The 13,988-nt window shown below is 39.6% G+C and overlaps 1 protein-coding gene across 3 annotated transcripts in view; it reads right to left on the bottom strand.

Annotated features, from left to right (window-relative positions):
- Positions 1-13,585, bottom strand: part of STAT1 (signal transducer and activator of transcription 1) — a 39,845-nt gene extending 26,260 nt beyond the window's left edge. For all 3 annotated transcript variants that reach the window (XM_045835565.1, XM_045835622.1, XM_045835701.1), the window contains exons 1-5: positions 13,429-13,585; positions 10,068-10,196; positions 9,014-9,158; positions 7,531-7,629; positions 850-939 (exon numbers count right to left, since the gene is read on the bottom strand). In XM_045835565.1, the coding sequence (XP_045691521.1) occupies positions 850-939; positions 7,531-7,629; positions 9,014-9,158; positions 10,068-10,195 (462 nt within the window). In that variant the 5' untranslated portion in view covers position 10,196; positions 13,429-13,585. The remainder of the gene's footprint in view (positions 1-849; positions 940-7,530; positions 7,630-9,013; positions 9,159-10,067; positions 10,197-13,428) is intronic.
- Positions 13,586-13,988: the final 403 nt, after the last annotated feature.

Below are 13,988 nucleotides of genomic sequence, written 5' to 3'. Positions count from 1 at the left end.
TATGGCTATTTCTGGACTGGGCCCACTGATTTCTACTTTAATGAAGTGGTTCCCTCAGAAGCTGCAAGATAAAGTTGCTCCAAAGAATCTGGAGTCTGGAAAGATGCTGCCTGAAGCATCAAGTCAAGGCCATGCTGGTGTGACCCAGAGACCCATGGGAGGTCGCAGCCCTCACCTGGGCCTTTTCCACAGACACTGGCCTGGTATAAAGCAAATTTCCTCATCTTTCCCCCCCAAATAGCTCTACCAGTGGAGGGGGGTGAACGAATTCCACCAAAGGCACTAAAGCAGCCCTCTGCTTCCATAAACTGTCTTGCAAGTTTATCTTAAAATTACTGTGGATGTTTTATTCTAATTGGAACTGTATCCGAGTTTCTTTCAATGAAATGATTTTATTCCCCCTCCAAGTCTTAGAAAAAAAAAACAGGTGCTTGAGGAGGACGGATCACGTTTTTCCTGCGGCTCTGTGTAATCCCAGGAACACTGCAGTTTGAGAGGCGGAGACATAAAGGGCTACTTAGAGGAGCAACATCTAGTTTACTGAGTGATGGGACAAAGTCAACAGTTACAACATGATACCATACGGAGGAAACAAACATTGCTCAATTGAGCAATGAACACTGAGCTTATGCTCAATGATTGGAAGTTACAACAGGAAGTTACAAAAGTCTGTCTACTCATTGGTTTTACCAATTTGTTTCCTTAAGGTCTGGGACGACTTCAGCTAATGTTTCTTCTCAACTATTTAGAGAACTGAAAAGAGTTGCTACATTTACACTGGATCACCTGAAACTATTTTTCTTCTATAAAAAATTACAGAATAAATGTATACATTCACTCAGTACTCACCATAACTTTGTCCTTCACATTTCTGACTCTGCTGTCAAGTTCCTTCTGTTTGTCTAACATCACAGTGCTCTGAATATTCCCCGACTCAGCCTGTCAGGGGAGGTGAATGGTTAACAGTCATCTTTTCCTCTGATGTATTTACCTGCTGGTAACACTCCAAAGTCAAGTCTGTACCCTGTGTCCCCCACTACCTCTGAGCCCTCCCAAAACCTCCCTACACAGGCTTCCCACATGAGTGTAAGAAACAACTGCGTTCTCAAGGCCTTGGAAAATGTTGGCAAACTGTTAATGCTACAGAAAGACTAGGCTCAGTTCATGTCTAAAATAAACAAACAGTACTTCTGAAATTTTCCATTAATTCACACAGCTGCATAGCGCCACATAGGAATTTATTTCAGGGTTCCTCAAATTCTGTAGACAAGATTCTTATTAACCTGTACTTATTTGTCTAAAGCCTTGCGATTCAGTGTGGTCCCCAGACTAGCAGCATCTCACCTGAGAGTTTGTTGGAAATGCAGAAGCCTGGGCCCTAATCTGATGACTAAATCAGAAACCCCATTTTGACAAGGTCCCAGGTGGTTCAGAAGCTAACAGCCCTGATGTAAAGGACTTCGATGAATATCTGCTGTAATGAATATCAGCCCAGACTCACTAGGAGTATTTAGTCCTCAATTCTTGTTTCAGAAGACTTAAACACAGCAGTACCTATTTGTTTATTACATATGGCGTTCCTTAACTTATTCATGTAGCATACACTTATAGGTACTAAGTCAAGGTCAGGCAATGTCCTAGGCCCAAGTGGCAGAGTGGAAAACAAGACAGGCCCTGTTCTCCTAGAGATTAGACTCCAGAACATTTTAATTTTGTTTACAGTTGAAGCCTCTCATGTCAAAAACTGTGCCCATCAACCTATCTTACCTGATGCCCAGCACAGATTCTATCTGGGTGGGTATTTTTATACATTCAGATTCATCAGTCTTTTCTCTTTTTATACCTGGGTTTTCCTTCATATTAGAAAGCCTTTCTCTACCAACAGATTATTAAAAAGTTCACCCATTTTCTCCCAAGCACTTGCATGGTTTCATTATTTTTACATTTAGCAATCTTAATGGCTAAAATTTATTTATTTATTTTTAAAAGATTTTATTTATTTATTTTTAGAGGGAAGGGAGGGAGAGAGAGAGAGAGAGAGAGAGAGAGAGAGAGAGAGAGAGAAAGAAATATCAATGTGCGGTTGCTGGAGGCCGTGGCCTGCAACCCAGGCATGTGCCCTGACTGGGAATCGAACCTGTGATGCTTTGGTTCGCAGCCCGCGCTCAATCCACTGAGCTACGCCAGCCAGGGCCTAAAATTTATTTTTACGTTTAATGTGAAGTATGGGTCCAATTTCAACTTTTTTCCAATTGGCTATCCATTTGTATTAATATTTAATGAAAAGTTCTTATTTTCCCCAGTGCTTTGAGTTTCTAGCTTTATCAAATTAATTTCCACATGTACCTAGGTTTTCTCTTTTTCTACTGGTCTTTCCATAAGCTTGAACCCCGTAAACAATGTCTAATTATGGAGTGTTGATAGTATATCTAGTGGGGGTAGTCCCATCTCATCACTCTGCTTTTTCACAAGTTTCCTTGTTATTCTTACATGTTTATTTCTCATATGAATCTCAATCAATTTGTATAACTCCAGAAGACAATTTGTTATTTTTATTGGGATCGCATTAAAATATGAATTAACTCAGGTAGAACCAATGTTCATGATGTTGAGATTTTTGTTTGTGTATTTGTTTTTAATCCTCACCAAAGGATACATTTATTGATTTGAGAGAAAGAGAGAGAGACAAACGTCTATGTGAGAGAAAAATGTTCATCAGTTGCCTCTATACATGCCCTGACAGGGATTGAACCCACAACCTGTTGGTATATGGGACCCAACAGAGCCACCTGGCCAGGGCTGATGTTTTTAATTCTTCTGCTTCTAACGGTTTTCTTTTGTCTAACTGCATTGGCCAATACCACCAATATAGTGCTAAATAGCAGTGGCAATAGTGGACATCTTTGTGGTGGTTCTATGACGTTTTCCCAATTAAGTAAGGTACTATATCTAGAACTGAGACATATATATTTTTTAATGGGTTAAAAAGCTATCCATCAGTTCCTATTTTACTGCTGTTGGTTTTTTTTTAATCAGAGATGGGTACTGGATTGTGTCAAACCTTTTTGGCATCGATGGAGATAAATATATGCTTTTATGCTTTTTCTCTCTATATCTTTTTAAATAATGAAATACATTAACGAATTACCCAATTACAATCTATCCTTGTAGTCTCAAGATCAAATTATACTTGGTCATGATGTATTATTTTTAAAATATGGTATTTAATTATGATTCTTATTTTTACATTGATATTTATAAGTAAAATTGGTCTATAATTTTCTTTTTTTGTTCTACCTTTATTAGGTTTAAGTAAATCAAAGTTATTCTTTGTTTATAGAAAACATTTATAGTTTTCCTTCATTTTATACACTCTGCAATAGCACAAACTCAAATCTGTAATACAACGTAAAGTGTATATTAGAAATAATGAAAAGGACTGGTATCCCTGGGTGCCACATGTCACTCAGCGACAAATGGAGCTGCTCTGGGACTTCAGAATGAGCCATCACCTTAGCAGCTCCAATAAGGCTTCCTGCCTCTGCAGGGAAATCTTTGAAGTTGTCCATTTCTAAGCCGGCTGGACGTGGACACTGTGTCCTGTGGTCCCTGCTAACAGCTGGGACACTTCACCCGTTAGAGGATCCCGACTTCCTCACCCTCCTCCCTAAACTATCAAAGGTTAGTTCAGTGAACAGGGGTATAAACAATCATGGCTGTAAGAATGCAGCTGTATTTCATCGACTGCATTCCCTTCCTGCTGTCACAAGAGGAGATGCTTGGTGGAAAAGTCTGGCGACTGAAGCAGAGGTATAAAAAACTTCCTGCTTCAAATTTAAGCAATAGTCCGTCCAAGTTACTAAAACCCTTCAGTATTCTTACTCCTTCCTGTCACTGCCCACTCCGTCCCTCCACCCCCATTCCCACCTGTTAAGTGGCTGCTTACCATCATGCACTTAAAAAATAACAATAGTATCACTACGACTACTCTATACTTTTTACTCTGATACTACTTCTAGGCCGAGTCTTTAACTTTTCAACTCACTGACAAACCAGGAAACATCAGGAAACCACAGAAACATCAAACGTTAAAGTTGGAAGGGACCTTAGCCATCCTCTGCTCTTATTTTCTCATTTCACACTTACACCTTCAGAGACCTTGTTTGGAGGGTTTTGATTAGAACTCGGTTACTTACACACCCCTGGCAAAAGAAAACTCTTCTACTCAAGGAGGCTGTGCTTTTCAACTGAACAAGCAGCTCTCCAGGTCAGGGGATATGAGACAGGCACCTAATGCTGTTGGACGTCCCAGTCAGAATGCCCTCCTGTCCCATCTCATAGATCAGAAAACTGGAAAGAGGTTTTAGTGACTTCTCCAATGAATGGCCTTTAGAGTCAGACAATTCCAGGTTTAAATTCCAAACCACATTAATTCTGTGGTCTTGAGCAAAGTATCTGACCTCTAAACCTTGGTTTTCTCATCTTAAAACAGGAATAAGAGTATCTACCTTCAACAATAGTTTTGAAAACATTTATTCAAATGAAATGTATATAAAGAACTAGCACAGGGCCTAAAACATAAGTACTCAGCATACGATAATTCTATTGTTACCCACGGCCACAAAGATGGAATGGCGAAGGGAAGCCTAGATCCACTTTACCTGAAAGAAATGATCACCACCCCTTTTGGTAAACCCTATGGACCTAGATTTTGTTTATACATATAACTAGCTCTTTCACCACAAGAAAGAGGGGGAAAAAGAATGCTTAGTGTGTAATAATGACAGCAGACAAAGCATTTATTCCCTGATAAGAAGCACCTGTATATAATGTAATATGGGGCTGGGCAAAGGTAGATTAATAATAAGAATAAAAAATACATGCCCTGGCTGGCGTAGCTCAGTGGATTGAGCTCGGGCTGTGAACCAAAGTGTCAAGGTTCGATTCCCAGTCAGGGCACGTGCCTGGGTTGCAGGCCATGACCCCCAGCAACCGCACATTGATGCTTCTCTCTCTCTCTCTTTCTCCCTCCCTTCCCTCTGTAAAAATAAATAAATAAAAATCTTAAAAAAAAAGAATAAAAAATACAATAATAAATAACAATACAAGAATAAACTGTTCACAACTATAGACCTACTTTTGCCCACACTTGTATTCTCTTAAACGTATTTTCCAAGAGTTCTTCTATTAAAATCAAAATAATGGAAATAGTACTTCCTATCCCAACATTTCTATACAATTCTATGCTCTTTAAATGCTCTAAACTGGCTATGAATTTTTCATGTTTTCACTTGAATTTATTGAATTCCTATATATTGAATTTCTTGAATCCCTATATATTATACACATGGTTTTAATAATTATCAATTTATGGACACTCCTGTTTCATCTATAGTCTCATTACTCCTCTGGTCCCTAAACTAGATTTGGAAGAAAATACATCACATCATTCACTGTATACATATAATCAGTATACATAGAAGATATATTATTAAAATGTAATCAGTTCAACAAGAGGGGAAATGGCAAGGAAATAATTCTAAATTTCTCAGACAATAGTCAGTTGAGTACTTTGGAAAGAAGGCACCTATTGTGCTTTTCCCACACTTCCCAGACACCCCTAGACATCCAGAACCTTCCCTCAAACCTTAAGATGGCCTTGCTTCTCTTGTTCTCAGCTGGGAAGTCAACTAAACTTCCTCAAAGGTATTCACTGATAATTCAGGTGTCCTCTGAGAGGCTTAAAAGGAACCTCTCCAAAGCTAACATGCATTTAAGACCCAAAGCACATCCGGCAGATGGGGCTAATCTGCGAGAGGAGTCATCTACTCTGCCTCTCGATGCCAACTCTGGGCCTCAGGACCAAACATGAGGAGAGAAACACCTGGGTGCCAAGGTGGACAGTTGATTCATCACACAGTGCTATTAAGATGAAAATCCCACATAATAAAAATTTCCTGCCCTGGTTGGTGTGGCTCAGGGGATTGAGTGAATCAAAGGGTCACCAGTTCAATTGCCAGTCAGCATATGCCTAGGTTGCCAGCCAGGTCCTCATTAGAGGGTGTGCAAGAGGCAACCACACATTGATGTTTCTCTCACTCTCTTTCTCCCTCCCTTCACCTCTCTAAAAATAAATAAATAAATAAAATCTTTTAAAAAGTAAATTTTTTAAAAATCTGTTTAAAAAAATAAAATCTCTTGCTGTAAATCTCTCAGGTGCCTGCCAAGGCAGGCATACCGCCTCTCTCAAAGGAGACAATATGGTCAGTTTTTCCTCCAACACCGATACACACTTTTGTTCACTAGGCTAGGTACCAGTCAGATAAGTCAGCTTGAGTTTAGAAAAAATAACACCTATCTTTAAATGCTTCGTGCAGCAAGGTGTGTTCTGTGTGACAGAGAGACAGGAACAAAATGTCTGGCAAGCAGGCAGATTCACAAAGACTAGGCACATGCTCAGGAAGTGCAGATAGAATGGCATTCACTATTGCTTAAATTCTCTCTCTTACTGTCTCTCCCTCCCACCTCACAGTCCCCTTTGTTAGTCATTTGTTAGTGAACTGCACACAGGACAGACTCCACTGTGTACTCTAGCATGCTCCCCTGCTTACTGGAAGTGTCTCAGCCAGAATGACCCATACCACAGTGGTTTTACAACTGTCTGACTGCTAGATTGTTCCCACTACCCCAGCACTCAAGAAGGGAATGAGTAAGTACCATGCCAACTTCAAAAAACTGCTAGAACCTGATCACCAGGAAGATCTGTATTAGATTTAGCAAATCATGATAAAAAAATCTTGGGTCAGTACAACTGCCTCATTCACTGTTTGGATGTCTTCGAAATTTAGGAAGTACTACAATCCTATTTAAAACAAGCTCTTGATTTTCCCATCAACCTGTTCTCCTCCAAAAACCTGCTGTACCCTGCAAAAACGCTGCCTCTTTCCCCTCCTTGTCTTCTGCAGCCCAGTAAACAATATCTCCAAGTAACCCACGTTACAAATTAGAGCCATCCTTGATCTTACAGTTCCCCTCACTCTCACGTCTGATCCTTCAGAATAAGGCCTACTGGCAGCATGTCCAAAACATAACCTGAATCCATCCACTTCTGCCTACCTCCACAGTGCGCACTCCCACCTCCCAGCCCTTGGTCTGCGGCGAGGGCCCACTGCCTCCTTTCCTGCTCCAGCACCTCATAGAAGTTTCTGACCCTGATGTAAAGAAAGAACCCCACCCCCCAGATGCTCCATGACTCTCCACACAGTATTCTGCTTCATAGCAATTATTACTATTGGAAAAAATCGTGTTTATTCATTGTCTCCATTAGATTGATTTCCATTATATTAGCGTCCTTTCATGAAACCTGGGTCTATAAAATCTCTATTTCTGATTTTCTCCACTTCTTGGGACTATAAAATCAGAGGACTCCTCACCATTGCCTTGAACAGGACCTCAATAACATTTGTTGGATAAATAAACACATTTTTATTTTATTTTTATCTTCAGTGTTCAATTAGAAAACAAAAATACCTGACTGAATCTCCTGGCATTTTCCAGAATTTTTCTTTCCTCCTTCAGACATTTATAGATGATCATAGACATCAGTATGGGGTCTTCTTGAAAATTATCCTATATATGGGTTGTTAGAACAAAACTAGATTAACTATCAGAAAGTTTAAACCATTACGTATTATAAATTGAAATGAACTTGTTCATATTTACTGAGAAACTCTGCCTCACATTTATTAAATTCTACCTACATTATTTTTAGTAAAATCAAAATATGCTTTTCACAAATTATGATCAAAACTGCTCTAACTGCCCAATTAAGTTCAGGTACCTCAATTACTTCTTGATTTTAAAACCAAGTATTTTTATATGTGGTTTCTATAATATTTTTCTTTAATTCCTATTGTTCTTGAGTCCAATTATTTCTTTTTTTTTTTTGGTAATCAACAGATAACTTATTTTAAGTGTTTTTTATAGTATATTTTCAGAGAACGAAATACTAATTATCTTTTGTTAGGATACTGAGTCCATACAAATGATACAAAAATTATTCATGATATTTCTCAACTTAACTTCTAGTCTCTGTTTTGGATTAGACCAAAGATATTCTCAGTTTTTCTGTGTTCTTGGAAAACCTAGTTTGCAAAACACTGGCAATCATGGCTTTTTATAATAGGTATATTCAAGCAAAGTCTATAGGAGAACAAATTTTTGTCAAGTTAATCTGACTTCCCCATTCATTGGTATTATAAAATCCTAGATACCTTCACAGAGAAAAAATAAGCTTCTAATTCCTAAGTCAAACAGTTTGGTTGTGTTATATGAAACAAAACAACAGTGTTCACCTCCACTAAAACAAGAAAGTTCCATTAATACCAGAATAAATATGGTGGCCAGACTTAAAGAACACTGGGAGTACTTTTGAAGTAATCCCAAAACTTTGCAGCACATTCTTTCCTGCCTGGAACTCCCTTTGACCTTCTCTTGCATGGCAACTCTACCAGAAGCAAGGCAAGAAGTTGGGGACTGGTTGCGGGGGCAGGTTCACATTCCAGTTCACCAATGCCCTATTGGGCTTTAGGGATGTCAAAGCTTTCTGGACTTATTCTCCATCTGTACACCAAAGACTTAAGTTGGACTCATCACTAAAGTTTCTTTGAGCTTTGACATGTTACTACAGCTCACTGCTCTTAAAATATAACCTGTTTTCTTTGTTTTAAATATTGACAACTTTTAGTAAAACAAGTTTATAACATCACATTTTCCTCAGAATTACTGATGCCTAAGCAGTGATACACTTGAACCTAAAAATCCCTTATGTGTTCACAATATGAAATGACATTTTATTTATGTTATAAAATATTCGCCACATAAAGGGAGTTTGTTTATAGTCTCTAACTTTTCTAAATATCAGTGAGTGTGTGCTCAATACTATTTGTTGAATAAAAAACTCTTATGCAAACATGGGAACATTCCAACTAAAACACAAAGAAGCAGACCATACCTGAAGATTACGCTTGCTTTTCCTTATGTTATGCTGCAACAGAAAGTTATTTTCCAAAGAAAAGCGGCTGTATTGATCGTCCAACTGTGACAGGAGGTCATGGAAACGGATGGTAGCAAATGAAACGTCATTGGCGGCATGTTCCCTAGATTTAAAATTGACACATTTCATGTAGCTACTATTTTATTTTTTTAACTTTATTTTTATGTTGTCACTGTTACAGACGTCCCCATTTCCCCACCTTTGCCCACCTCCACCCAATCTCCATAGCCCCCTTCCCTTTGGCCACTGCCACACTGTGGTCTGTGTCTGGGGATTATGCATATGTGTTCTTTGGCTAATCCCTTCACCTTCTTAGGTACTATTTTAAACAGACAAAATAATCATTGTTTTCCATGCTGAAATTATTAAAAGAAATTTCAAGTGTTTTTGTAGATTTTATTTCCTTCTTTTGAAATTGACATTGCTTTTAGCAGCAGTTTGTACAGTATTTCTATTACATATAGTTGCGTGAAAAATTCTATAATGCCAACACTGTGCACAAAACTGTTAATGGTGATTATCTCTGGAAGGGAAAGGTCAATAGGGGACTTCGTGTTTTATGTCAAATACTTTCAGAACATTAAACATATTGCAATTAGCAAACAGTAAACTTAAAATAGCACATATATCAGTTTTAAGAGCTAGTTCCCGTATATTATTACCTCTTCATCTTTGTAATCAATATTTTACCATAACTTAGCTTTAATTATTTCTTTTAACCTATTTCTTTCTCTTGCCTGGATCCTAACTGGAAAAATAATTGGCGGTAGCATTATCTAACTTATCCAAAGAGTACGTATCATAATTAAATAAACAAAACTACATAAAAGGGCTTAATGACTAATGTATTTGGCTTTGTAGAGACACATGCCATTTTTTAAATCAACACTCTTCTGTAACAGATAATCCCAATGGCCACTGATCTAGTCAATGTGGCTCCAAGTCACTTAATCAACAAGTTATTTTAAAAGCACAGAAAAACTTCAGCCTCTGTCAAGTGAGTTTTTCTTACCAGTCTTGCTTTTCTAGCCACTGTGCCAGGTACTGTCTGATTTCCATGGGAAAACAGTCATCATAGAGCTGGTGAACCTGCTCCAGGAATTTGGGGTCAAGCTGCTGAAGTTCATACCACTGGGACATCCTGCAGGAAAACAGAACAGAGATCACAAATGGAAATCCACAGCCCCAAAGAAGGCATATTTAGCACTGTGCTACTTTTAAATACCTTGCTTAATCCAAAATATAATTTGTTTCTGAACTGTAGTGTTTAGTGTCTACAGCCTAACACCTGTTTTTTTTAATTGAGTTTTGGATTCAATATTTTTTTCTTTCCCAGGAAACACATCTTCAGGTCTTTGCCTAAAATGAGCTTATCATGGAAGCCTTTTCTGGCTATCTTATTTAAACAGACACCACCTCTCACCTGGAAAATGCTAACCTCTTCCTAATGCATTTTTCTCCATAGTATTTATCACTATCTAGCCTACCACATATTTTGTTTTATATTTTGATTACTGTCTGTTTCCTTCACATGAAAAAAAAAAGGATTTTCGAGGGCAGGGGTGTTGTTCACTGCTATATCTCCAGAACAGTGTTCAATAAACATGTCTTTGAAATAAATCTGCACTTTTATCAAACAAATAAATGGAAAACACTATTTAATTAATTTACTTTAGGATAAAAAGTAAGAATTCTCCCAAACTGCTCTCTTATAAATTATAGTAATTTGTAATTTAACTCCAAAATTTTTAAACTAGTATTTTATTATGATTCATAAGGTAAAATGAATTATTTTTGTTATATACCTTTTAAAAGAGATATAATTTCTTCTTTGCCAACTGCAAACAACAAATCTGGCACGAAAAGCCTTAAATTTCAGTAATAACTTTTAAAGATTGAAACAACATGGTTAAATGTAATTTGAATGGATAAAGTAATACTATCTCTTAGGATAATAGTAAGTCAATTTTTACATAGCAATTCTAAAGTTTAAAAATTAAAACAAAAACCTAATTTAAGGAGGTCCTAACATCCATTAGGAAAACTAAGAGCCTCCCCTCACTGTGGTGTAATTTAGGATTTACATCAGGCATGTCTGACAATATTCAGAGTGAAGATAAGTGAATGTTGTCCTATCAAGGCCTCTGAGGAAGGGGTCTGGAGTTTCAAGCAGGGCTTGTAAGAATGCATGAACACTTGCTGGTGAGCACGTATGTGCATGATGAAGTCACATCTCTACAAATTTCCTTCCAAAGGAAGATAAGGATGTGGTGGGAATACAAAGCAAGTTACCATCACGAATTCCAGTAGAAATGAAACCAAGCCCACTGTTTTGGCACTTTCTGTAGCAATTTGATTTTCACCTCAAATCTATTGCATGTGAGCGGAAGACTCTACATCTGTGATGTCTAATAAAGATGTGCCTAGAGCAAACGGACTGGCTGGGGTGTCTGCCAGATAAGGCTGCAATAGCTCTCTGTTAGGCAAGTGACCTCAGGTGACTCAGTTTCCCAATTGAAAGGTTAAGACTAGATAAAGTAGTTCTAGTGAGGCACCTGGCACAGAGTAGGCAAGAAATAAGTTCACGCTAACAAAACTAGAATCGATCTTAATTTCTTACAAAACGTGTTACTAACACAGGGATTGAGATGACTGTCCCCCAGTTACTTGGCTTAAATCCCAACTTCAGGGTGCCTCCTTCCTCTCTAGTCCCAAGATTTCCTACCTCCCTGTCTCCGATACTATCACCCAATCCAGCCTTCTGCTGCACACAGGTTGGATCACATCACTCTTTTGCTCAAAATTGCTAGTTTGCCCTTCTAATGCTGGTTTCCAGGCTGACCTATTTTGATTTGTTAACAAAGCAACCCCATCACCAGATTATCTCTGGGGTTTTGGCTAAACCCAACATTTCTGCTTTGCTCCAACTGTCATCACCCTTGAAAATAGTCTCCCCACAATTTCTGCCTCTCTAAATCCTACCAATACTTAAAAGGAGATTCAAATGCCCCTTCTTCCATAAAGCTGCCTGCCCCTTACCAAAGACAAATGAGCTTTCCTTGACTTGTACCTCATTGAATTTTGTACCTCTATCAGAACATCAGTCCCCATCTTCCTTATAAAGCTCTGTGATATCTCCCCTGGATGCTATAGGCTCCAGAGTTACAGGGACTATGCCTTTAAAAAAAAATCCTCTGCTCCTTGGACAATGTCCTGCACATATAATGCACTAAATAATAGTCTGTTGAATTGAAAATCTAGTATACGTCAGCCCTGACTGGTGTGGCTCAATGCGTTGGTCGTCGGCGCACAAACCAATTGGTCCTGGACTGGATTCCTGGTCTGGGCACACGCCTGGGTTGCCGGCCAGGTCCGCGGTTGGGGACTGGCAAGAGGCAACCGATCTTTGATTCTTTCACACATTGATTTTTCTTTCCCTCTCTTTCTCTGTCCCTTCCCTTCTCTCTAAAAATAAATAAATAAAATCTTTTTTAAAAAAGAAAATCTAGCATATTTCAGATTGCAATAGAAAGTAAAGGTCAGACCACGATATGGTCCAACAAATTTGAGTCCTGCATCCTCATTAAACAATGGCTGCATTCTGGCTTATGCTGGACGCTCAAGTCTAATTTCTATCCTATAAAAACAACGTATCCAACCTATACAAACAACATTCAAAGAGCAATCAGCCACAACCTATGCATCTCCCCAAACTCTCCGGTACTAGTTGGAAAAGCTTTATTAAGACTAACTGTATCACTGGGCGGGGGGGGGGGGGCTGTTGCAGAAAGGAAATACCACTTTTATATTCTAGGAAGACATTAAGCTCCTCCATCTTTAAACGTAGATACATAATATAGTTCCAAAGTCATGTAATAATTCATTCATTTCCATGAACATTTACTGACCTTATGCCCCAGCAAGGGGCTGGGGATTCAACTTAAACAACAGCTACACACAGCACCTTAGGTGTCAAGACTAGTGGGTGTGCATGCACAGGATCCGAACTAACCTACAAAGTTTTCCAGGGGTGTAACACGGAAAATAAAAACTTTCTGCCAAAACTAGAAAACGTAACTATAGTGGAAAGGGGTGGGAAGGAGGGAATAGTGATATTAATAGGGAAATGCAGTGTTTTCTGGAGGATAATTGTATTTCACAAGATATCTTTACTGCCAGAGCACGACTGGCAGGAGCAACCCTGCCATCACCGAGAACACCCGGGATACTGGGATACTCTAGGAACTTTGCGGGATGACAGATTAACCTGACAGTACTACAAAGCCCACGTTCCCCGGTGTACCGCGGCCCACCTCCAGTGGCGCTGATCAGGCCCATCCCACCCTGGCACCCGGAACCTCAGGGTCACTCACTCTGCGCGCTGGGTGGAGCAGGGAAGGGCGAAGGCGCGGTGGTGCTGCCTATCCCGGGCGCACCAGGTTGCCTGTGTTAGGTCTGGGGTCTGATGGATGTTGTTCCGGGTGCAGCCGCACCTCTCCGCAGACTCAACCCTGGAAAACGAAACCACCAGCAGGAAGAAAAAGTTTGCTGGCAGCTCCGCCTCCTCCGCCTCCACCAATCACTGCTCCAGCACTCAGCCAATCGAAGGCGGCTGTTCCGCATGTGCTGTGCCTCCCCCTCCGGAGCCACTGATTGGCCAATCCTCTGGGTCCTTCCTTAGCCTTTGGGCAGGAACCCCGCCAGAGTGACGCGTGGCTCAGCTCTGAGTTGCAACTGGCCCACTGACAGTTGTGTTTACACATTCTAGAGAGCAACTGAAAAGGAAGTTATGAGTTTGCAGAGGCCCAAACTCGATCTCTGCATTAGTACTCCATATCTGAGAACCTGAGGCTGAGGACATAATTCTAGAAGCTCAGCTTAGCAGCCGGCCTCCGGGTAGCTACACCCAGTGAATGCTTTTCTTGTCCTCACC

This window comes from Phyllostomus hastatus, unplaced genomic scaffold (assembly GCF_019186645.2).
Source record: "Phyllostomus hastatus isolate PE091 unplaced genomic scaffold, TTU_PhHast_1.1 phas_contig_1, whole genome shotgun sequence".
NCBI classification, from domain to species: domain Eukaryota; kingdom Metazoa; phylum Chordata; class Mammalia; order Chiroptera; family Phyllostomidae; genus Phyllostomus; species Phyllostomus hastatus.
Note: the sequence above shows the minus strand (reverse complement) of the source record. Positions and strands in the feature narration are given on the sequence as shown.